The sequence below is a fragment of the Camelus ferus genome, chromosome 4 (genome assembly GCF_009834535.1).
Source record: "Camelus ferus isolate YT-003-E chromosome 4, BCGSAC_Cfer_1.0, whole genome shotgun sequence".
Classification (NCBI taxonomy): Eukaryota; Metazoa; Chordata; class Mammalia; order Artiodactyla; family Camelidae; genus Camelus; species Camelus ferus.
The window spans coordinates 32,731,425-32,758,223 of NC_045699.1; the positions used below are offsets into that span (position 1 = coordinate 32,731,425).

General features: G+C 43.1%; 1 protein-coding gene across 2 annotated transcripts in view; it reads right to left on the bottom strand.

Annotated features, from left to right (window-relative positions):
• Positions 1 to 339: 339 nt before the first annotated feature.
• DMRT1 (doublesex and mab-3 related transcription factor 1) overlaps positions 340 to 26,799 on the bottom strand; it is a 92,664-nt gene continuing 66,204 nt past the window's right edge. For both annotated transcript variants that reach the window (XM_032477773.1, XM_032477774.1), the window contains exon 5: positions 340 to 1,513. In XM_032477773.1, the coding sequence (XP_032333664.1) occupies positions 1,359 to 1,513 (155 nt within the window). In that variant the 3' untranslated portion in view covers positions 340 to 1,358. The remainder of the gene's footprint in view (positions 1,514 to 26,799) is intronic.

Consider the following 26,799-nt stretch of genomic DNA (forward strand, 5'->3'; position numbering starts at 1 on the left):
CTAAACTCGTAAAGCACTGGGCAATAAAACTCAATCTTCTGTAAAATCCAATTAAGTCATTATCTGACTGATTGTATCTTTAATTGAAAACAGAAGTGACAGTAAATTTCTGTGATATATCAGGATCAATCGATACCGCTATACGATTCAGCCCCAAGAAGTGATTTATAATGTCAAACCTATATAGGTAACTCCACATTATTCTCTCTAAAACCACTGGTGGATGAAATTAAGAGTAAGTGCATTTAATAAAAAACAAGATGGTCAGGTTATTGATTACAACAGATGGGGGTGAAATCAAATAGATGTTTTCAAAGCACAGAGCGAAGAAAATACAAGTAATTTCTTTTTTCCTGTTTAATACCTCTCACCAAATATACACACAAGAAAATTCAGTCATCAATAACATTTTTATTTCAGGTACAGCTGCAACTACACAGAACAATGAATTTTTTTTTAGACTAGTTTCATTTCAGGATGGCTTCTGTTACATAAGGAAGTACTTCACAAGCAATTTTTAACAAAATAATGAACTCAGAAATCTGTAGTAACTTTTAAAGATGTACTTATTTTCAAATCAGCTTACAACCTAACGTTACAAAATAATCTAGATTGCATCCATTTTTTTCTTGTAGTAGAATATGTATCGTAAACTCTTATTCTGAAGAAACATACAGGAAATTTCTGCATTACTAGGGTTACTTTAAATTGTACTGCTTTCAAATTACCCTTTACAGAAAAGGCAGCAATTCTCAAAGGCATTAATTTTTCCTTCTGACTATATTTCAGTCATGTTTTGGATTTGAGGAGATGGGATGGGGCTTGGCTTTTCCAACAGCAACACAAACATACAGTATTTCTATTTCCTCTAACCTTCTGCAGATTTCAAAAATAATCACTAACTGTCTGCTCTTCTCACCAGTCAGGTATTTTGGCTAAATTTATATTTTTGCAGTTGTATTAAAATACTAAATTTCAAAAAACCTAAGGCACCTAGGATTTCATTTTAAAACTAAAATATCTAATTATGACACATTTAGATTCAAGTGTACTGCTCTGCTTGAGTGAATTATTGTACTTCTTTAAAACTACATGTAAACTAGTGTCATAAAAAATGAGGGGCACAACAACTATCTGAGATTGAACTCCGTGAGCAAAGCACTTAATTGTTGCAGATAGCAGTCACAGATCCTAAACTATTCCAAATGTGTTCTAGCCTCTGGGCTAAGCTCTACGGAGTAAAAACCAAATGCATCCTCAACAGTTAAGTTGGCAACGTAAGTCAAAAAGCAAAATGTTAACAACAAACCCTGTGTATGAATGGAACAAGCCTGCGGCTCCAAATGAACGCCAAACGCTTACTCGTCGTCCTCGATGACGGGAGTGACCGCGAAGCTGCTGGGCTCCGAGGCGGGCTCGCACTCGAGCACTCCCTTTGTGCTCTCGTTGCTGATAGGAGAGCTGCTGGAGAGGGAAACCAAGCCCGAATCTTGGCTGCTAGGTGGCGAGAATACTGGGAAGTGGAGACAGAGGGAGAAGGGTGAGTTACAAGTGGCTAGTATTTCTGTATTCGGTGTTCAGTTAGGTTCCAACAAAGAAAAAGGTACTCCGCAATTTCTATGTTGAAAGCGTTTTTATAGACACCAATTAAAATCCCCAGAGCTTCTTCAGAATAAAAAAAAAACCACAGCATTATCTATTTAACTTAAGAGGTTAGTTAGGTAGCAGTGTTTCAATTTTATGTTCATTAAAAACAGTCTGCTCCCCCCTCTTTGGGGAAACTATTTCCACCCTTAACTGAGCCCCTCCCCTTTATATAAAGGATGCTAACAGAAGGAGCCTTGTCAAACGATCCATCTGACAAATTACCCCAAGCAAGATCAAACCAAGTCATTTCCACCGTTTGACAGGTAACCCTAGTTTCTCAGTATATAGCAAGTGAAGGTGAGAGCTTATCAACGTCCCTGTTATTTCCTTGGAGAGAGGGAAACTAGCACTTGGAGGGGGTGGTTAGCATACATAACTTGTAAAAGGTAAAAAGCAGTAAATGGGAAGGAAACCTTTTTAAAAACACAAAAAGTAAAAGAAATTAAATTATGTAACACTGAAACAGAAGTCAGGTAAGTCAGGTAAAGGTTTTAACAGCAAACTCATAAACATAAAACGTCACTGGGAAACCAACATTAAATATGAAGAATCCAAAAGTAATAATATGTTGGACAATTTTTGCAACCTTACAAGCCACAGTAGATACAAAATTTAAGCAAAAGGGTCTCTGACCTTCTTAACCTTAGCCGAGTTTAGATCCATCCCCAGAACTCCCTTCCTGCCTAGTGTGAATGTAATTAAGGGGAAGCTGCAGTGGTAATTTCTCTCCTCATTAACTTCCTGATTGGTTTCAGCCTCAGGATTTTGCCGGGCAGTAGTTTGTCACCAATTCCAAATGGCCAATCGTTAATACTAATGTTTGTGTAACTAACTGCCAGCATCTGCCACGGCTTCTTGTACAACAATAATGGTGAAAGGGTACATTAGTGCTCCTGTGTTAATTCAGCTTGTGTTCATCAATAGGGAAATCTATGATGTAATTAGCAAAATGCACTGGGAGCTGAGTGCTGAAGTCATTTGTAGAGAACTAAATCATAGTAGAAGCTGTACTGGGTCCTGATGTGTTTGCCATCAATACTTATTATGTTTGGAATTTAATAAGGTATATTACCATGCTGAAAAGAGACCTTTTTACAAGAGAACACTATTTACGCTTGTTATGGGTTTGGAAAAGGTTTGCTGCAGCTGGTGGAACGACACAGAAATAAAAGAACAGAGCTGGGATTTAAGCAGCTGATCTTTAACCACTCTACTGGACCAAATTATTCCAGAAAGCCCCTTTCTTCTAACATGACGTACATAGAGACAGACAGATGGAGAGTTTTGGATAGTTACCTCAATATCCAAAAAGGAAAGGAGTGATCTGAAAACTGAGTAAGTTAAAATTTTTGAAAAACAATCTAGGTAGTTTCCTGATAAGCAATTTACTTTTGATATTGATATTATTTGTTCAGTTTTTAGTAACATAAATAAAAAGCAAGCAGGGTACTAGTTTGTAAGCTTTAAAAAAAAAAGGAAAAAGCAGTTAAATAGTACTTTATAGATACCCCAAAAAGCATGTGCATGTGTGTATAAATATATAATAGCAACTCCCTTAAACTGGGAACTTATGAAACATGAAACCTTCATTTTACTGCAGTTCATAAAGGTTGCTCACTAAATTTGAATTGTTACATGGATGTTAATTTCCCCACAAATCCAAGATAATTTATGAATTGTGTTACATGCTCAGGGATGTTGTATACACAGGGGACAGCAGACTTTGCTCAGACATCTTGTTTCTACACACAGATCTGAAGCACCAAGAGCCAACCAGAATCTGTGAGTTAATCTGCCCACCCTCATTCCCACACCTCAAACCAGTGATAGAAGGTCCTCTGAATAGAAGAGATGGGGAAAGGAGGGCACTTTTACTGACTGCTTCTTGTATGCCACTTACTTTAATAATGAGTGTTTACATTTAACCCTCAAACCATCGCTGAGAATTATTCTCCCTACTTTACAAAGGGGACCCTGTGGAAGCTGCCAAGGGCAGAGCAGCACTGGTCAGCCCCACCTTCTGGCCTGTTCTCACCCCTGCACCATCCCACCCTTGGGTGCCACATTTAGTCACTGGCCACGGAACCTTCCCAACTTCTGTGTGCGTTTAAGGAAGCAAAATATAACTGACCCTTGTCAGTTTACTGCAGAGGCTATAAAGGGTAACAGGTAAGCGTCCCCCAGACATGTTCTGAGCCCTGAGTTTGCCTTCTGCTTAGAGTTAACAGCTGACCTAGGGGTACCCCTCCACTCCTCATTCAGCCCACTTGGGACTGAAAAAGGGAGGGACAGGAATTCTGCAAAAGAAAGGAATTTTGGGATAGCCCTTTTTGCTCTCACTTTCCTTGTAGATATTTTCTTTAAAAGTGTTCCTGTGACCTGGGGCTACAAAAACACACACAGTGGGTCACCTGCACAGACTAAGGGAGGCTCTGAGCATACTCAACGCATGACTGCACTCCAGAGGAGATGCAAATAAAGGAACTCAACCTGTTTGGGAAAATACCTGTATTTTTAAAAGCTTTTCTCCATTCAAAATTTAAATCTAGTTCATTTTACTTTCATTTGTTCGAGGCTTAGCATTGTCTTTGAATAATAGGCTGTTGAAGTTAGAGATAGTATCTGTCTGTTTAACTCATTCTGTGTAGCACCTTGTAAAAGTAGTTCCAAGTGCATGAAAGATCTAGTAAGTGTTTATCTTAGTGACTAATGTCCAAAATTTATTTTACTATCATCCTTAAATCTAGTCCCTCGGGTACCCTCTTCCTTTAAATGCAGCTTCATTAAACTTTATTGGGGGGAAAGAGTAATAATTGGTCATTTAAAATCATTTTATACCAATTTTTAAAAAGCCAAAATTCTTTTTGCTTGTTGATTCTAATGAGCCCTGCAGAAGGCTAATTTCAACTCAAAAGTTTCCCCTTCATTATTTTGTAAAAATACTAATGCCTAGTGTCCATGGGACTGTGGGGAAAGATACGCTGTTAGTCGCACTGGAAATTGGTTCAATCTTTCTGGACAGCAATCTAGTGACATAGAATAAGAACCGTAAAACTGTTCATACCCCTTGACCTGGTAATTCCACTCTGGGGAATAAACCCAAAGAAAGAAAGAATAATTGGCCGGGAGATGCTCAACACACTACTATTTGCATGAGTGAAGACTGAGCGCTTTGCTCTGGTGCCGGGGGTGGGGCAGGGATGGGGGCAGCTGTGTTGGGCCTGGGGGGCAGGAAGCTCTCACAGGCAATAAACAATTCAGGATTATGCTACCCTGTAATCATCCATAGGCTCCCAGCATTTATAGACAGGGAAGAAATGACTTCTGGAGAGAAGAGACTAGAGACTGAAAAGTAAGAAAAGGACAAAAAGGGAGGACGTGCCCATCTGATCTGTTTTCGTGTTACAATGAAAGGAGACTAAACCCTGAGGCTGACCCTTGTTTGAACCAGCAAGCCCAGTATCTGTTTTCTCTCAAGCAGCCTATTTGTCTACAGGAGCTAAATGGTCTTTCTTTTATTATATTTTAAAACGAACAAAAAAACCTTACACATAATCACTCTTACCAATGTAGGGGGAAAGGATGAAGTCAGTGATGCCATCTAACTACCAATATTCTTTTTGGAAAGCCTTAGAGACTTCCCCTAAAACCCACCTCTCTAAAAACAAAGCAAAACAAAAACCAATCTAACTGCTAAATCTTTTGACATTGCAAAGACCCCTGACTTTTAACTTGAATGATCTGTTGGAAGTCAATGGACCGGAAGGAATAATTCTCTTCCAGCGATGTGAGAAAACAGGATATTCATGCTGGAGAAAAAAAAATTTTTCTTTTACTATCTGTTAAGTACTATTAAACTCCCACTAAGAAACCATTTTAAAAATCAAAATGCAAGTGGCACTCTTCAACTGTTAGCAACTCTTCACCTAGATGCTGACAGGAAAAAAAAACAAAAGTGCTGGCCTCTTTAGCTTCCTAGAGTTTGCAGGCCCAGGAGTCTGATGAAAAGCTGATGAAAATGTCTCAAACAAGGAATTCTTCCGCTTAGTGATAACCATAGTGTTTGGAAATAAAATCATGCCCAATCAATACCACTTAGCAGATATTTAATGTTTCACAATAGAACTCTTTTCCAGAGTGGAACTCTGCCCTTCTCACTAACATTGAAAATAATTAGGATTATCTCAGCTATCCGAGGCTTGGCAGGTTCAGTTTGTACTTTCAAACAGCATTAATTCTTGGCACTCAGAGCAAGGGATAAAAGGTAAAGATATGAATGGAGATCTTTATTCCACCTGATCTATTATGGATTAGCTCATTCTTTTCCAGTTCATGCCTGCACTCTAGTGAAGAGGAAGGCTAAGCTGTAACTGATGTAATTAGAAACCACAAGCTGAGAAGAGAATAGCCCTTTATTAATCTCCCCCATTTACTATACATTTACTAAAAAAATAATAATCTTTGAAACAATTAAGCGTGCTTTTTTCCACCTATGTGTAATTAAAGAGCAGTGACAAGAGAGAGGGGCTGTTGGGGATTATGCTTTCCCTGAAAACATTATCTTAATTGTCAGCTCTAAAATCTAACACCAGTTTTGAGAGGCGCCGGCTCTGCACTCTGTGTTGTGGAGAGAAGTGGCCAAGCTGTCACACAGGAGAGCTCCTGTCTGTGGAAGGAGGCACATGCCTGGTGCTCCCTCCTGGCTACAACTACAACACCCTGTGCAACCCCTGGGCAAAGCCATCTTCACAAACGAGGGGGACGGATAACAGAAAGCACATAGTTTTCCACCCGCGGCACTGCCTCTCTCCCTCTAAAGTTCATGTACAACATGGATACACAATTCACAAGATAATACTCTAACTTTTTAATTCTCAAAATAAACTGAAGTCTTTCGAGCATCCTTAAGCGGCGCATGGGAGAGCGTGCTGGCCTGGGAGCATGAGGACCTGGGCTCACGGGCTGGCCCTGCTGTCGCTGCAGACCCACTAGCCCGGTGCTGAGGGCTCTGGCGAGAATCTCAGAGTTCAACTGAGACACGAAGGGAAAGACGCTCTTTTGTCTATAAAGTGGTGAGTGCACAAAAAGGGAAAAGAGAAGAAACTGTTCAGCTTCCCACCTCGCCTGGGACCCAGGCAGTATCATCTCAGGTCCAGACATTCCTTCTCGGCCCCGACTCCCACCCTCCGCCACAGACCCTTCTGCACCCCCCACTCCCTGTTTATTTCATAGAAGGGGAGGTCACCAAAACCAGCTCAAGTCTCAAAGCAAGCCTGTGAACAAGCAATGTGTCTGTGACAGCCGCCTGACCCTGGCAGGCACTCACACCCTCAAAGTACCTCGTCATCCACACCTCCCAAGACACCTCTTGCCCACCAGCAGCGGGGATGCCCCGTGGCCTCTCTCTCACCCTCAGTGTGGCCCGAGTTGTGCAGACTCTTCTTCCATGAACTCATTTCTTCCCGCACCCCTCCTGAAGTGGGCAAGTGTGCGCGCAAGGGGTTAACTCACTGTGCCTGGCGCAGCTGGCTGGTCTCATCCAGGGAGGCAGCACTGAGTGAAACACACTCCAAACACTCAAAGGTGCTCTAATCCACTGTGCTTTACCCAAAATATACTCCATCTCAAAACCTAAAAAGTGTGGCTCTTTCTTCTCTTTGGTGACAACATTCTGACGGTAAGTCCTCAGACTGACTAACTCTGCTCCGTTTTCCCCATCAGTGAAATAAGCACAAAGTGGACTCTGAAGAAATCCCCTATGCTACCTGGTGATGGGATTAGCATCAGACCCCCATCTGTAAAATGAGGCCAACCGCAGGCCATTGTGATAATTACTGAGTACATATTTAGTTTTCTTACTTCCTTTGTCTGCAGAGTCAGTACTTTAAAGTCAGAAGATTCTTGCTTTTGAAGGTGCCAGAATCCAATCAGGATTTAGCACAAGGTCTGTTCCCTCTGGGCCACACATCCATGGGCCTTGAGAGAGCTAGGAACCAGGAATACACATTTACTTCATTTGGGGAACAACATAATCTTTCTCTGGACAACAGGTCCCTCCTTACATAAGCTCTGCCTTTTTCATTTTTTTGAGAGGAGGGTGAGAAGATGGCTGGTGTCAAATGAAAATCAAGGAGCAGAATGCCTCTCGACATGCTTTATAAACCATACAAAAAATAATGTTATTATCCAATGGTCAAGCAAGCCCTTCCTTCAGACAGCAGTATCTGAAAGCAGGAAGATCTCTTTTTTTTTGAGCTTAAGTTTGTCCTCAAAAATAAAGTTGAAAACTCTGGGAAGTCCTGGGCACAGGCTTTAATGTCCCGAAAGAAGTAGGGGTCTCATGGTTCTTAATCTACAATTATTAAGTACCTGGAGCCCTGGGCTACCAGAAGCTGACCCTCAGTCAGAAGGCAACAAAGGACTGGGGTGAGGTGTGTGGACTTTGGAGGAGGACCTTCTCCTATTAACCTAAGACCTTAGACAAGTGCCCTACCTTCTCCGTGCCTGTTTCCTCATCTGTAAAATGGGCACAGGATAGAGCACTTCGGATGGTTCTATATAAAGTGCTGGGGCCCCGTTAAGCCTGATGCATCTGAAAAGCCCACATGACAACTGTACACAGCTTTACCACTTAGTCACCCACATGTGTGGCCTGCAGCACCTGAGCACTAGATGCCATCTGAACCGAGCCCGACTCCTAGCATCACTTCCCCACCTTCATCCTCCCCTCTGCTGCCCTCTTCCATGCTCCCGCTGCCCTGCTTAGTCTTTCTTCAGTGCTTGTCATCTCTGGTCCAGCTTCTCATCTCTAGGGAGGCAGACCATTTTCCCACCACATACGTGCACAGATAAGGGCAAGAGGGCTGAGGGGTCCTGCCCTGCCCAGCTCTGCTCATTTCAGAGGGTCTGTTAGGCTGGATTGAGCCCACCTCCCAACAGCAGCCACCTGAGAATCTGTGGAAAGACCATGAACTCTGCCATCAGACACTGGCACCTCAATAACACCTTTGAGCCTCAATTTCTTTCACTGTAAAAAGGAGGATAATGATGTATTTCACAAAGCTGCTTTGAGGATGGCAGAGATGGTATATGACAAAATCATCTGTAGAGGTGAAGACATCTCCCCTGGCCTGAGAGTGTGTGCTTCTTCAGGGGAAAAGCGTGACTTAGTCTCCAGACTACATTGCCTAAGACAGGACCAAGAAATTAGCAGAATTTTTATTAAGCACTGGTTGAGAAAGGAAAGAAAAAAAAAAAAAAAGAATTAGTGGCCAGTTTCAATTTCGATGTTCAGGGAAAGGTAACTTTTACTTTATTCGTCCCTCTTTACACACCAGAGGGCTGAAAGCTAAGATGAATTCCACACTGAAACCCAAGCCTGTTATTTTGTGCTTTTCCCGGGACTTCAGGTGCACATGACATTTCCTGCGGTTGGGCCAACGGGAAGGGACTTGGCTGAGCCGGGCCGGGGCCGGGAGCCAGACAACCACCTCCCGGCAGAAACAGGAAGTCTGCCAGGTGGAACACTGACACCTGCTAAACTGAAACCCAGCTGAGAACATCTACGGCACACAATCTGGTCCGGCAAGGTGCGGCGCAGCCAGCGAGTGCTGAGTAACGACTGCGCCAGGGGGAGAGACCGAGACCGTGCAAATGCATCTTCACTAGACACGCTGCCCCCACGCGGCAGGGCTAACCCGCGCACTGGCAAAGGCAGTGCGAGTCTCAAACCAGCTTTGAGGATTTTAAAGTGCCAGGTTTATATCTCATTCCATCTGTGTTTACTCCAAAGACTCTGGGCATCAAGGCAAAAAGAAAAGCCACAAATACACCCTAGAATGTGATCTCAGCTGGGGCTGAGGCCCAGGAGTCTGGCTTCCGGCCCGCAGGACCACGTTCCTTGGGGACTCGGCAATGCAAGGCAGGCCAAGTGCCTGCATGGTGCCAGGACAGTGTGGTCACACGTGCAACTGCATCTGGAAACAGAGTTTAAATGTGTGATCATCTCAAGAGCTGAGGCAGACCAGGCAAACAAGAGGCTCTACAAGTCACCTCTGGAACAGATTTTCCATTTGATTCAGGGAAAGCTGTGGCATTTGCCATCCCAGAAACTAGGGTGCCTCTGTCCAGCTGTTTTGCAACAAGAGAAATTTTTTAAAGTAGCCTTGCTGAGAGTTTTCTTCACACTGAAAAGAACGAACCGCAGATGCTTCAGCCTTAAAGGATAATATATGATGGAAATCTCAACCTTCACAGATGTCTTGTTAAGACAAAGAAAAAGGATTAAAGTGTTGGAGACCACACCACTGCCAGGAGAGCCGGTCATGAAGAGAATGAACACAGCTGCCTTCTGACTGGGGCCCCAAATGAGCTCAGTTTCCAGCTAATCCACCAGCCTGGGGTCAACCTTTCACTTTGGAATTAGATCATCTCCGATAAAACATATTTAACAAAGTATGTATGTAATATGTGCAGCTTTAGCTGTATGGGTTTTAGGGTACTCTTTCATTTAAAAATATTCTGATTCTTTGCAACTAAATGAATATACAGGAAGTTCATGACCCATTTCTCAAGTAGAATGTGAGTAAAACTCACAGCTTATAATTTGAAAATAAATACCACGCCTCAAGTGCTATGCTAGTAGCAGGGTAGAAGATTGTGTCTGGTAAATTATTTTATCTTTTCTATTAGGAGAGTCTGCCTTCTTCAAAAGGCAATGCAAAACTTCACCAGTATCAGCTGCTTATGCTATGCCAATTTCTTCTCTTTCTTTCTAACTAGCATCACAGGAAATTTAAGATGAGTAATTATTAATATTTTTATCTGGCACAGAAGAAGTAAGCAAACACCAAGACACACTTAAATACAACATGTATCAGATGAAATCAACCAGGATAGAAAATTCCAGGCATTTCCAGGCAGGAGAATACATGCCTATTCAGTCACACAGGTTATTCTACCTCCTAAATTCAACACAGCCATCATGGATGGATAAGGTAGTTCAGATTACAGGCTCAAGAATACACTCTTTTGGAACAATTCACGTTAAGGGTAAAGAGAAAAAAAACAGCACAAACTGTCTTTCCTGAAGAGTATTTGCACACTTTGCATAAGACACCCATACTTAATATTTTCATATATGTATTTCTTAAAACATTTTTTTGTTTGTTTAAAATGCCACCTGTTCAGTCAGACCCCAAGAAAAGACTTGAGCCTTTAAAAAGCTGCGGTGATATAAGGCATTCAGGAAATGTGACTGCGCCCTCCCCTCTCCAGGGGTTCACGATATTTTTTAATTGCTTCAGGAGAGAAGACATCGTGTTTTGACAAGTATTTTAGTTTGCTTTCAAGAAAAGATTTTCTTTTTTCCCCCAGCCGCATCCTGTCTGAAGCCAAACTTAACCGTAGTCTTTTTTTAGGGGCTTCTCAGAATAACGCCTGGTCTCTTGGGTGAGGAGCTTCTGGGCAGGGCCTGCTGGTGCTGGTCAGCCAGGCTCAGCCTCAACCAAATGAAGGAAACCCATGCTGGCAGGTATTGACCAAAGCGTAAGACAATTTTTATTTAAGTCTTCCTCCCACTAGTCCAAAAATTGGTCTTCTTTCAGGATTTAGTTTTCTGTTTAGGAAAATTTTTCTATTGTGGTAAAATACAGATAACAAAAAAGTTATCCCTTTAACCACTTTTAAGTGTAACGGTTCAGTGGTATTAAGTATCTCCCAGTGTTGTGCAAACTTCACCAGCCCGCCATCTCCAGGACTTTTTCATCTTCCCAAACTGAAACCCTGTACCTGTTAACAATAAGTCTGTGTTCTGTCTGCGCAGCCCCTGGTAACCACCCTTCTACTTTCTAAATATAACTACTCCAGCCACCTTATGTAAGTGGCATCACACAGTGGTTGTTTTTGTGGCTGGTTTACTACACTTAGCATAATGTCTTTAAGGTTCACCTATGGTGTAGCATGTGGCAGAATTTCTTCCCTTTTTGGGGGCTGAATAATCGCCTACTGTGTGTACCATCACATTCTGTCTACCCAGTCATTCATCAGTGGACACAGGGGTTGTATCCGCCTTCTGGCTATTGTGAATAGTGCTGCTATGAAAACTGGTGTTCAAATATTTGTTCAGGTCCCTCTTTTCCATTCTTTTGTGTATGCTCCCAGAAGTAGAGTGGCTGGATCATGTGTTACTTCTATTTTGAAGCTTCTGAGGAGCCACCACACAGTTCTCCCCAGTAGGGGCACCATTTCACATTCGCACCAGCAACGCACCAGGGCTCCAATTCTCCACATCTTCAGCCACCCTTCTTATTCTGCTGCTGCTGCTGTTGTGGTTTAAATGATAACTATCCTAATGGTGTGATTTGTGGGATTTTGTTTTCTGACTCTTTTCTAGTAATCCTTTCCTCCATTTCTTCCTACTATTCCCCAACCCTGACCCGCCACCCTGTCTCTGATTACCACCAAACTTAACTGAAGAGCCGGCCCACTGCCCATCACTCACTGGGTTATGCCTGGCAAGCTGCTGGCTGTTTCATTCCTAGAAAAGCTTCCTTGAGGTCACTCATGACCTGCTGGTCCCCAAAGCCCACAGCCTGTTGTGGTCTTTTCCTCTTTGCCCTGGAGCTCTGACACCTGACATGCCCCCTCCCCTCACCTCCCTCAGTTGCCCTCCAGGCTTTCTCCCCCGACTATCACTTCTCCTGCCCAAACCCTGGGCACAGACTCTCCTAACTACTCCAGCTGGTACCCTTAGGTCACACAAGCTTTAAATATCACCTCCTTGCAAATGACTTCACAACTATCTCCTGCCCTGGTTTCTCAGTGAGAACTACTTATGTATTTGAAATATCGGCTGAACATCTCCACCTGGATGAGCTTACACACACACACACACACACACACACACACACACACACACACACACACATGCACATGTTTAGAACTGAAACCATCATCTCCTCCTACGATGAACCTGCCACCCCCTCTCCCTTGGGTCCTGAGCACGCCCACTTCCCCTGCAGCTCAGGGTCTCTCTCAGACCCCTTTCTACCCCCCACATCTAAGCTGCTGCTGAGTCCTGCTCTCCTGAACTGCACAGAAGCTCCCACACATCCCCTTTCCACGGCCCTCATCCGCCAGCCATCTGATCACCCTGTCCAGTCTTTACTTCACTCTAATTCCCCCAGGATGGCCACTTAGTTATTCTTCCAGAAGCATGTGTCTAACAAGATGTTTTCCCTAAACAAACACCTTTGGAGGCTTCTGAAGAAGTCCCATCTCACTGGCCTGGTGTCTGAGGGGCAACCTGATTCCCCACGTCTCCCTGCAGGGAAGCCATGTTCCAGACTCGCTCCTGCTCTCGATCCCCGCACTGACCTGGGTTCCCTGCCTCTGACACCCAGCTCACGCTGGTCCCACTGCCTCCCCAGTCTCCACAGGTCAGCCCGGCTCCAGAGCTAGCTTCCCTAAACCTTCCTGTGGCACTCTCACCCTCCCACCGTCTTCCATCACTGACCTAACAACTGCCCCCCAGCAACAGGCCACGGTCCACTTCAGACTTCGGTGGAGGCCCTCTGGGAGCCGCCAGCTGAAGGCCTCACCCCTGGCCGGCGCTCCGCAAGTGGTGGTGAGGAACGAATGAACGGTCAGTCTCACCGGTCAGAGCCGGCCAATCTGTTTCCCAGACCCCAACCAACACAGCCAGAGTACTAAACAAGTGAGCACAGAAGGAACGGGGGTGGGGGGCAGCGCTAATGGCAGGAGAGAAGTGACAGCCGCCAGCCCACGTCACGGAAGGGGCAAGGAAACCTAAAAAGCGGGTGGGGAACCAGGTGAGCTGGGAGCACAAAAACAGATGTCTGTGGCAATGAACCCGAACCCTCAAGGAAGGTTCAACATCCTGAGGTGAGAAAGAAAAGAATCCATTTTGTAAAGGTGGGGAGGCAGAGAACTTTGGCAATTGCTGGAGAAATTATCAGTTATTTGGAAAACTCATTTAATCAGAGCAGATCATTTCTCAATGATGGTGAATTAGTGTGACTTTATGAACCTATTCTTAAACCCAGTCCTTGGATGAACATAACATCCCTCTGGACACCCAGAGAAATATCAGGACGGAAGCTGGAAGACTGAAAGGTATATAGACTTTTTTTTTCTCCAAAGCAAAAGAATCTTATAAAAACTACCACCTTAAAAACTAGGTAATATGGTGCCGTCAGATAGATTTTGAATAGACTGCTTTCATTATTATTGACTGACTGATGACTGACTGACTGAAGATGTGACAACACAAAGCTTGATTCAACAGATGTACATAGAACTCTGGCCCCAACCACAAGCAAATCTACCCCCCTCCCCAAGCACCCCTGAAACATTAGCACAGAATGACCATGTACCAATCTACAAAGCAACTCTCCACAAATTTCACAGATGTGTATCTTTCAAACCTTTGAAGTCTTGGGAGATTTAAGCCTGTAGTCTATCAGAAGAACAACTAAGGAATAAAACTCTCAACTTTAAAAAATGACAAACAAGAAGAATATAAATTTCACTGACTCTGACTACCCAACAGGCCAGTATTTGGTCACAAGATAATTGATTTCGCCCTCAATGCTACTGTTGAAAGTATTTAAGTGCCAGAGCACTGGCTCCAACCCACACACTCCTCCTCGGTCCCGCATTTCAAGCAGATCAGGTCTTTTCACACTTGGTTCATCTTCAGTGAAGACTGTAATTAAATCTTTAATTTGAAAACAAGAGTGAAAGTCCAGCTCTCACTGCATTATTGGCTGCTCTCGAAGCTTAGAGCAAAGAGCAATCAAATAACAAACGGTGACCTCAGCTCCTTCAAGCTTAAGTAACCTGCTAATTTCAGAAGGTACCAGCTCATCTCAAAAGTGACCAGTTTACATGTGGAAGGCTTTCGGCTTTCCACAGTTATCTGCAAGCTTCCTGGGAATCAGAAACGTTATTTAAATTACGTGAACTGTCAAGTTTATGTGCTGCTAGGCCTTTTGATTACACCATAATTTTTAAAGCATAAATTTCAGAACATGCTTTATTTCACATCCAAGGCGTTGGAAGAGACCTTAGGGAGCCGAGTACTCAGGAGCACGGTGGTTACTGCTGGTCCTCTTTATTTCCTCATCCAGCTCCAGAACTAGCGAACACTCTTCAGAAGCATTAAAGAAGACAGTGTGGTGCTAACTTAATTCACTGAGTATTTACTAAGGGTCTGTTCTGGGCCCAGCACTATTGTAGATGAAAGGATAAAGCACTCTGTCCACGTAAGGAAAACGCCAAGGACACCTGCAGTCAGAGACACCTGGGACCAGAGCCTAGCTGGGTCACGTTCTGGGATGTGACTGCAGACAACAGTTTAACACTCTGAATCTCAATCCCGGACATTCATTACTAGGACAATAATGTTAAAAGCTGTTGTAATTTTTAAAAATTATGTTCAATCGACACTGTTCCTTCCTCTGCTTGTGCGCTTTCCGTAATAAGGGAGCAGATAACCAGTAACTGCTTCAAATGTACACCAGGGGCCACCTGAAGCAAAGTGAGATGGAAGGTGAGTTTTTTTCTCAGTCATATCTTTGCCTGATCCTTTGTCCCTCCTTCACCTCCGTGCACTACTTTTCTGTTCTTAGGTATCCGGTGCTCCCTGATCCTCTCCCCTAGGCCCCCCTCTGCCAAATTACACCTTACAACACCCCCTCTCCCGCTCCAGACACAGTTCTATCCTCTCAGGATACTGCCTGGGGTTCTTGATAAAAAAAAAAAAATCCAGTTAAACTAAGCTCTTACTAAGAGATAAACATGGGCTTCATGCTCTGACCCTCCTAATGGCATTTTCATTTCAGAGGTAGCTTCTAGACATTGCACAAATGTCATGTTTGGGGGCAGGACAAGTTTCTCAAGTGTTGTCGAAACCACTCAGTATACAGAAGGTACTGCCATGAAGTGGGTGAATCCTAGCATTTCACCTTTACTATGTCAGGTTTCCACAAAGACACACTCTTGCTAAGTGAGGTTCTGGGCCCAGCCTGGTCTGCGTCCCCACCCTAGGATGGAGTGCACAGCCTCTCAAAGCATCTACCGCTAAGAGACTCTCACACTGATAATCAGCTTTCCTTTCACTTGCTTTGCAAGCGCTTAATTAGAATGTTGTCCTGTGGCTAACCAGAAAACGACTGGCATTTAAAGAACCGAGGTTACAAGACAATTATTTTCCGCTAACAGTAAGTCTCCTGTTTTCTAGCGCTTCAGAGAGGTTCCTGAATTGTATGTGTCAGAGCAGAGAATAAAATGAACTTTCAATTATTTTCGTTAGGAAATACTGCTACTTGTAACACCATACCAGACAAAACTGAGAGAAAAGGAAAAGACACAAATACTGAACGTGCTTGGTAGTTAAGGGGGAAATTTTTTACAGTGCAAAACTAAGGTCATTCATTTATTTAAAAAGTACTTAGAACCTTCTGTGAAAAAAACCAAACAATCAAATAACATCAGATTTAATTTGCTCTCGTAAACATGTATTGTTTTCAGAGTAATAAAAAGTGATATAAAAAGACAGAATCAAGGATAAAAGGAAATCAAAGAACACAGAGGCCACTTCTGGGCGCACCGCTCTCTGCTCGCGCCCTGTAGGAGTGAACTGCGTTCTTTAAGGAGAGCAGGCTGGCAGGTGCCCGGCGATGAAACAGGAAGCCTCAGGAAGGCTGGACTGCCAGCCCCAGGCAGGAGCCGCCGAGTGCTGACTTAGGTAAGCAGGCCTGTGAAATGAGGTTCAGCCCACATTATTTATTAGCATAATTATTAATAATCATCGCTATCATTCACGGAGCCCCGATCATGTTCCAGACATTGTACTTTACTTATCATCTTCACAAAAACCCTTCGGGGAGGTGGGTATTAATATCCTCATTTGACAGATTTAAATAATTGAGGCTCAGAGAGAGTGATTAACATCCAAGGTCACACAAGTGTCGAGAGTCAGAGCCAGAACCTGTGCTCAGGACTCAAACCTGGGACTGACTGTCCACCCCAGTTCATCACGATGGGTCTGCTGGCTTGGTTTCTCACACAGCCCACTCTGCCGGCACGACTCAGGAAGTCCTCTGCCACAAGCCTTCCTCTTCACATTCTCAAAGCTGCTGCCTGAGCTCCCCTCCAAAAAGTCATGATTTTGCTGAAAAAGACAGCTGGGAAGCCCAAGTGTCACCTGAGTTGCAGGTTTGCCTTTTGAAAATGAATCCAGGAAAGCCGCTCCCAAGGGACCCCAACTCCCACATCTTTTAATCTACTTTCCAAGCAGAAGAGACTTTAGGGAGCTGTCATGTGATTCAGTGGAGTGAAGGGTGGGGGAAAGGCAACTGTTCGCTGCATGTCAGTCAGACTCCAAGTGTTTCGGAAACTATGAGTCACTTGGCTGAACCCTACATTTCCGTCAAAGCAATCCCTTGTTGCAGACCTTCTGAGCCCTAAGCAGCAGAGCACAGAGAGGGGATGGTCTCTCCCGGACCAGCGAAGAAGCTGGCAGCGGCCATGGAGAGGATGCTGATTTACACCAAGACTCCCAAGCACCCGGTAGGAGAGTCGGAAACGGAACCATAGGATCCAGGAATCTGCAAGCAACTAGACAACAAAATGTCAAAAAAGAGTGTTCAAGGGGTGTTATTTTCCCCAAGTTACAGGGTCCGGGGGAGAAAAGAACAAAGGGGCACAAAAGACCCTTCCTCGTGTAAAAGGATGCTTTTCCCTTCATCCGACTTAAGATTATGAAGACGTATGCTGTTCAGCAAGGCGCACATCTGACAAAGGAAAGAGCTGGGGTTGGGTGGCACCAAGGCGGGACGCGTCTCACAGGCCTCACGTTCACCGTCAAGCTCCCCAAGCACAAAGAGGCACAAGAGGGCCGAAGTCGGGCCAATCCATACAGGTGAGTTTTCAGAGTAGGTAAGTAATTACCCAATTCCACCTCATGTGACCTTCCATGAAGTCAGGATGGAGATGGTAAAAAATGAATGACTTCACCCCAGCAAGCCCCAGCACCTCACGGTCAGCAGTATCAAGGGCTCCTGATACATCTAACAGAAATGCCACCGTGCCTGCCCGGGGCCACCAGCGGGAAAACCTATCCATCAGTGAAGCTAACACAGTCCAGTTCATGCTCAGATCTAAAGCCAGAGCATTGGGGAATGGTTCTCAGTACAGTAATCAACTCTTGGATTCTACAGAATTTGTCTTTAAGACTATACTGTCCCTTGGGCAAATCATGTTTGGGGCCTCGGTTTCCACATCTATAAAGTGGGGGGCTGAGGTCAATGACCTCTAACTTCTTTCTCGGAATGAAGATTCTTTGTGTATGACTTCTGAAATCTCCATTTCTTTCAAGCTCAAAGGTTTAAGTGCCTACTCAAAGTCACAACTGATCTAATATAAAACAGAACTGAGTAATTCAGCATCAAGTGATCACTTCTGAAACAAGATAGGAAGACCTTCTCTTCCCTAGTTAGGGGCGTGAACATTTTCTGTCAACAACGCACTAAGCTCTTTCCAATCACTGGGATTTGGCCACTAAATGGGAGGTTCAAATCCTCCATCTCTGTGTAGAAGAGGAGCTTCAGGTGACATGTGACAGCCTCTGCCCCATAATCAATCCCTAATCACGTCAGGAGACTTGGTGGAAATCAGATCATGAGCTAAAACTTCTCACAATGAATTTCCTAAACCTACGGGTTCTTTGGTATCTTGATGGCTCAGTCTATGAATCCAGGCCTTGGAAGAGTGTCAGTCACTGTTCTTTTGCATGGATCTCAACTACTGCCCAGTGTGACCTCGCAGACCAGGACACACACCCACTGGCACCAGGAGGACACATTTTCAACTCTTCCTACAAGGGAGACAGCACATTTTTAGTCCCAGAGGAAATATACTTGTCCCTCATGCTGTATCAATGAGAAAGCAGGTGGAACCACCTTCTCCTTTCTGTTTTTCGGTCTATTTTCTCCCAGACTAGACCCTCTAGTAATGAGAAAGCAGCTACAAGAGATGGAAATGGCTAGTCTTTACAAGCACCTCCGCTTGGACAAATAAGGGCTGGTGTTTTACATGGAGATGGACTGGGACTCAGAGCAAGCTGGCTGTTAGGGAGAGACACGCTCTGCTGGAGGGGCTCGTCTTGTGTGACCTGCTCTTGTGCCCTGGCGCAGGGAGAGGAGGGGGCAGTGGTGGACCAAACAGTCCTGCCACCGGCGTCTCAGGCCCTGTCCAGATGCCGCTGAGGGGACCTTCTTTATTGCCAGGCCGCTCCAGGGCTACTCTGACTCTGATGAAAACGAAACCCACCACGAGACTCCATTTTCCACTCACCGGCTAGACGACAATGTAGACATTCGCCACCACCACTAGCAAAGGCTGGCGAGAAAGTGGTACTTTCACGCACTGCTGCTGGGAATGTAAACTGGTGCCGCTCGTCTTGGGGGTAATTTGTCAGTATTTAATACAATCTATAAGGCAGGCTTTCTTTGAAATGTCCCTCCTTAGCATCTCCCCAGGAAAGCACCAGCACACGTGTACAAGGAGACCACAGCATTTGTTTAAAATAACATGATTGTCAATAAAGAAGGAAATTAACCAACAAACTATGATCCACCCGAACTCTGGAATAGTGTGTGCCAGTTAAATAGAATAAAGTAGATCTACCTGCACCAACATGAAAGGTTTCTAACTAAGACCAGCTATTGACTGAAAAAGATGCGAACAACAATCTGCTCACTATGATGACTCCTTACGTTAAAAAGCCAAGCAAACTATGTATTTCTACAGAAACACTTGTCCGCACTGCACAGCGTCTGAAATGACATACACTGAGAGTCTAGCTCTTGAGGCAATTTAAAACACGTCAAATAAGGGAAAAGTAGGCCACAACACAATTCACATACCAAGATTACAACTGGTAAGAAAACATGCGTATGGATTAAAAAAGAAACCAACAAACCTTGTCAGGAATTACAGAGAAAATAAAAGCGGTAATTCACTCCATTCATTTAAGAAAAAAGTTATTTTAACTGTATGTTCAGAAACATGTTCTGAAAAACCAGTTTTCCTAAGTTATTTTTGACTGCTCTCTTTGAAACTTCTGACTGGAAGAGTACTTTTTAGATGAATAAAGTACAAAAGATAAAACAAGTATAGCAAGTTTCATCTTGGTGGAGGTATGAAGTAGCTGCTTGCAAACCAGTATGAAAGCAAAAAATTTAACTGTAGTTTCACTGCTCACATAAACCACTTTAAACTATGATTTTTGAAAATGCAACTTTGCAAATGATCTAACTCTCTGATAATATGTGTAGGGGAGGTCATTATTATTCCCAATTTCTTGTAATACAGGTCTTTAATCTATCAGAGGTCTGGAGAGCTCCTTAGGTTAAGTTAGCCATTTTTGAGTGTGTACTTTAGGCAATTATCTTGTTAATAAGTAGTCGTGCACCTTCCAAAGCAAACAATTGACAACTAGATAAAAATATACTATAATGTCTATATTGAAACATTACAACACAGTGATATTTTATGACACACAGTCTGTTATTATAAGTGTGTGATATTATACTAGGAGCACAAATATAGCATTTGGAATAAAGCCAAATTTAAAACACTTCAGTAACCAAGATGCTTGGATCGGGCTTGGCTCCATGTACAGAAAAGAGGTAGTTACTTATAAAAGAGTGATTTGAGAATCAGGGGACAAGCAGGTCTGTCCTTAATATATGCCTGCTACCCAAAGACCAAAATACCTGAAATTCCACCATTAAAGATCCATTTCTTCAGAATAAACACCAACATCCTTTTAAAATTCAAATACTCAGGAGGACTAAGACATAAAATCAGTATTATTTTACCATGTTATTTATCAAACAGTTTTCTCAAAAGAGGGGTGGGCAAGAGGGGAGCAGGCTGCCAAAAGTAAGAGAAGGTCCTCAGTGTGCTCGTACCGTGAGGACGAGGGGAGACGTGACAAAAGTCCACAACTACTAATCACTCTGTTTCTCTCCTGAAATTGGTCCTGGCTGGAGCACTTTCAACTGTAACCTCTCTAAGAATTTTGGCAGGTTCAAACTCAACCAGAAATACTCACTTAAGAAGATCATGAATTCCTAAAAAAATCAATAAAAGTAACTACAACTTACTAAACCCTAACCATGTGCTGTATACGGTGTTAATAAGCCCTCTACATACATGACTTCCCTTAATTCACACTGAAAAAAACCCCCCCAAAACAAAAAACAACCTTAACAAGATGCATACTATCACCTCCAACTTACAACTAAGGTTCAGAGAGAGGAAGACCCTTGTTCCAGGTCATGTGCTACAAAGTGACAAATCAGGTCTAGGAGACTCCAAACTCAATGCTCTGTGCCATTATGCAAATACACGAAGGAAAATGAAGTCATCTGAACACAAATCAGGGTGTAAGCCCCAAAGCCAACCACAATCTCTCACACCTTTGCATTCTTTTCTTTAAGTAGATATATCTTGGTTAAGAAAGGTAAAAATAGCTTCTTTCCCGCAGTGCTTTTTCTGCCTTTCTTAACCAGAATTAATCTTCCTGAGAATGAGGTTCTTCATCAGTAAATTAGAATCTGCTGGCAAATCTTCAACACATTATTTTCAACCAATCCTCCTGGCGCCCCCTTTCCCCTGGCAGATGTTCCCAGGTGAAAAGGAAGTCCATTTGGCAATGGACCATGTGTCCCACCCTCCCAATGACTTTCAGGCTTTAAGGAAATAAAAACAACTCACAGTACTCCAAAACCACGATATAAGTGTTAGGAGGCTATGTGAGTTATGGTCATGGAAAAGAGCTGGGTACATGCACTGTCATGTGTGACTTCAAATGATATTCCTATAGGCAGACTGTAACAGACGCCTCTGGTGCCCAGCACGTCCCGTCGGCATCCTCTGTGTAAGTAAGCTTCACCTCTCCTCCCTGTGATAGCATCTTGCATCGAATGGACCGTGGGCCACTCTTCCTGTCCCAGGGCTTCTCTGATGCCACAAACACTATCCTTCTTCAAGCACACAGTGCAAATCAGAAGCGAGGGGGCTTAACACCTCAGCCAGTGGTGGTGGGAGCCCGTGGATAAAATGCTTCTCCTGCTTTATCTTCAGGTGGACAATCTTGAACAGTTCTCTAGGGGCTTCTTAGAAGCTTCCAGATCTAACACCTGCTGCTATCCGCCATGACTCCCATGACACAACTTTATGTTGGCTTTTCCTCCTGCCCTCACTCTTCGTCTTTGGAGTTACCATCCCATACACTATGGCACACAGCCCTTGCTGTCTTGAGTTCTGCTTTTAAGTAGAACCCAAGCTAAGACACAGACCTCTTTCATACCTCACCAAGCAGCATAATACAGGGGGGTGGGAGGAAGTGACAGATCTTGAGTTTGACCCCAGTTCTGCCATTTATTTACTACATTTTTTAGGGGAGTAACTTCTTTAAGCCAGCTGGCTTTCTTACCACAAATATCTACTTTTGGGGTGGGTAATGAAAGAAATGTAGAAATAAAGAATCTCAAAAATCTCTTTAAGAACATGTTATGTCACAGTAGACAATCTTGTGGTTACCAGGGAAACGGGGTGGGAAGGGATAAATTTGGGAGTTTGAGATTTACAAATGTTAGCCACTATATATAAAAATAGATTTTTAAAAGTTTTTTCTGTGTAGCACAGAGATCTATGTTCAATATTTTATAATAACCTTTGATGGAAACAAACTATGTATGTATATGCATGACTGGGACATTGTGCTGTACACTTGAAAATGACACATTGTAATTGACTGTAGTTCAATTAAAAAAACATCTTAAAAAAAGAGAAAAAAGAAAAAGAAAAAAGAAAAAGAACATTTTATGTCAACCAAAATCTACACTGAACTAGTAAATTAAACTCATATGATGGTGCTATAAAATGACCAATAAAACAAACCAACCTTTGGAAAATCTAACCATGAACACAAGAAAATAAGCATATAAAGAGAAAAGCATTAAATGTGAGAAGGTGGATATAGCCACAGATGTAGTGTTTTCAAAAATTTAAGAGATGATTGCAATTTTATATTATTGTTTGAAAATAACAGTGAAATGTATAGTTCTCTTCAAAGAAAGAAAAACTGTCAAAATTAACTGAGAAAGAGAGTTCATTCAATAGATTACCATAAAATACACAGAAAGGTTAATCAAGACATTCCCCATTTCCCAAAGGTCCCAGACCTTGATGGTTTTATGAGTATTTCATTCAAACACAAAGGCATGATTATTCCATGTCATTTGGACTTCTCCAGAGAATGAAGAATCATGAACAATTTCTGTTTCATCCTGTAAGTTTATAACCATGAGACAAAAACATGATAAGGATACCACACAATAGGAAAAACAGCCAAGCTCGCTTATAGGTATAAATATAAATGTTCTAAATAAATACAGGTAAATTGAATCCAGTAATGTATTAAAAAGATAATGCCTCATGACCAGGTAAGATTTATTCCAGGAATACAAGGGTGGCTCCATATTAGGAAATCCATTAATGTGACTTACTACATTAAGGAGAGGAACATCACAGGTTATTTTGATGGATGCCAAAAAGGCATTTGACATAAATATGACGACCATTCTTATGGGCATTAGTGTATATTTCCATAATATACCTTAGGGAGGGAAGGAACCTTCCTAAAATGTATATCTACACAAAATAAATTACAAAAATTTACTACGAAACTTCTGGTTTTACTATATTTCTGTATTATTTGATTTTTTCCCAATGAGTTTGTATTGGTTTTTACAAAAATAATAACAATAACCTTGCATGAAGCATTGAACTAGGAGTTTCACAGAGAACAATGCGAAGCCCCCTTCAGGCATTGAGGTCCTACGCCAGTGCCAACAAAGAAACGTTAACGGTTGAAGGACAAATGAGGAGAAAGAATATGCAACAGAAAATAGGAATAACTATTCTCAGTATGTGGAGAAGTTTCATATTTCCAAACAGCAGGACCAGGGAAAATCACCCTGCTCTTGGAATGCATCAGGATAGAGGAGTTCTAGAGTTGGCTGACTGAAGAGGACTTGGCGAATGAGGGGCGTTGTGGGGACCTCGTAGGGAGTTTAGATTATTTCTGGAATATGGCTCCACTTGGGAGTAAGTTCAGTAGGAAAGGGCATACAGTTAAAGGGGGACCTGAGTGGTCCCTGGAGCAGAGGGTGGGCACCAGGATCACCTTGAAGAAGAAGACACTGAACTACTCAGGTCACACAGAAGACGAGCAGGGGCGAGATCAGGATCCAGCCGTGGTGTAAACAAAGAGGACCCTTGGGGGAAAGATGCCTAAGGGATGAAGGGGGTGTCCCTGGTACCCTGGAGGTACCCCTAGCAGGCTGTGGGGTGAGGCGACTCAACCAGTGAAGAGGAGTGAGGGTTAGAAGCCACCCCCGCATCTCACTGGTCAGTGACTAACTTTAGCTGGTGGCACTGAACCCTACACTTTAAAATGGTTAAAATGGCAAATTTTATGTTATATATGTCTAGCATGAAAGAAAAAGTATAATAAAAATAAAAGATTCACAGTGCTTCACTGAGAGAGACAGTATTAATCTGTCCCAGCAAGCCCCACAGACAAGGTCTAAGTGGAAGAAGACAACGGCCCAGCACCCCCCAAAAAAAAACAAAGAAAAGAAAATCACGAGATAGTTCTTCCAACTATACTAAATGTGAAACAGAGATTCCATAATAACAGAGCCACCACGATCAAACTCTAACAAACATCTGTGTCCCAACCATGAACGGTCAGACCTCCGGCCACTTCAGCTTGCAAAAGCGATGAACAGAGCCGTGTCCACAGTGTTCCTCTCACAGCCAAAGTGTGTAAGTATCAGGGAGCACACCTCCTTCACAAAGAAGCAGAGCCCAGCAATCCAAAGAGAGAAACGCACATTCCAAAATGAAGTTCTCACTTAGAAACTTCTTGGGCGAGAAACCACGCTCCCTTCAGACCCAGTGCACCACCAGCACATTTTAAGTAGTGGCGGGAGACAAAGCTGATGTGCAGAGTTGGTCTAATTACTACAGTCAAGTGTCTCTAGCCTTGAAAATGACTTCGGGGTAGTATCTCTTACTGTGTGGGGAGACTTCCCCACCTAACTACACACAGAATTTCCTCTCTGGTTTAACAGCAGCAAAGTGCAATTCACAGCATTTTTAAAAATGAGCAAATTATTTGCCTCCATTTCCTGGAGACAAAAGTTTGGTTTGATAAGTAAACAAAAAGTCGTTTATACTTAAAAGACCACTTGGACGGATATAAGCAGTTCTGATTTACTCTAATAGGTCTAGAGAGGGTGTAATTTATTACAGCCCACTTAGCGCTGTAACAACTGCTTTTCAAAAACCGACACTGATTCATGAAAATGAGCATACGGATTCTCTTTGCAGCATAAACCCCAACAGCCTCAGGCAAGTGCTGATAGAAATGTAGTAGACGGTGTGGGCGCGCTAGAGCGGTATGCGGAAGCGGGCAATTACGCAGGTATTTAACTCAATCCATTGCTCATCAGAAAAGTGCTCAGTGTGTGAGTCAGATGAGCTGACAAGGAGCACAGCCACTTAACTGTCCCCTCCAGCGATTGTACTCTCTCAACCCAAGAGTGTGTCAAATTAAAACAACTACACATTGACTTTTCGCTTCTGTAAACATTAAGGGGTGATTGACAACTCTGGGCTGCAGCCGGCCAGCCAGGCATTCTCAGAGTCTTTGCTTATCTGCTCGCAGCTCTGCTAGTGTTGCCTCAGGAATATTCTTACAGGAAGGAAAGGCTTCATGGCTTTGCCACTGGGGCTCACCCAAGAAGGTTCTGCCATCTCTCACGGATAAGCAGCTTTAGAAGACCCTTAAAAACTGAGTATTTAAAAAATTAACATTTGTCTCTTTCTATTAGAAAAATTCTAAGTCACTTCCAATCAGAACAATGTTGTGGGGGAGGGTATAGCTCAAGTGTCAGAGTGTGTGCTTAGCAGGCATGAGGTCTGGGGTTCAATCCCCAGTGCCTCCTCTAAAGATAAATAAATAAACCCAATTACCTCCCTCCTCAAAAAAAAAGAACAATGGAAAATCAGCCACAGTCTCTTCTTCTCGCAACTACTCTCATAGCGCTATGTACTACAATCCTGATTGTGGAAGGCTTCCCTTCCCTTGTTATCCTGTTCTCCTCTATTTAAGAACTGTCAGGAATGGCTAAAAGATACAGATGAATCAGAAGGAAGAGACAAGTAAACAAAAGAAAAAAAATAACTCTAGAAAACCTATTCACCACAGAGATCCAAGTGGATCACCAACTGCCTACTTTAGGTTTGTGCTACAGATTCAGTATGCAGTGTCTAATGTTCTCTGGTGATCACAGGAAAAAGCCACAGGCAATGGTCAAATTTTGACTCTCCTGCCATGTTCCACGTTGGTGCCAACGGTGCCAAGACCATTCAATGAGGAAAGGAAAGCCTTTTCAATAAATGGTGTTGGAAAAACTGGATATCCATATGCAAAAGAATAAAGTTGGACCCTTACCTTACCCCACATATAAAAATTAACTCAAAGTGGATCAAAGCCCTAAATGTTAGAGCTAAAACTATAAAACTCTTAGAAAAAAATATAGGGGAAAACCTTCATGACATCGGATTAGGCAATGACTTCTTGGCTATGATACCAAAAACACTGGAAACAGAAGAAAAAATAGACAAATCTGACTTCATCACTATTAAAAACGTTTGTGCATCAAAGCACACAATGCACAGAGTGGAAAGGCCACCTGTGGAATAGGAAAAAGTATTCACAAACCCTGTATCAGATCAGGGAATCAATGCCGCTTTACCCTCTTGGTTCTAATGTCAGCAATCGCTGGCAAGTGCCCAAGACTCACACGCTGCCCATGGCCACGAGACAGGTTTTCTACCCCAGGCAAGTACTATCATTCTTGGATGGAGATCAACGAGGTTCTAGCTTACTCCCTCTCACCTGCTATTACAGAAAGAAGTATGCACCACTGTTAGGCCCAAAGATCAACTAACGTTTATCAGTGTTCAATTAGTTTACCTTCA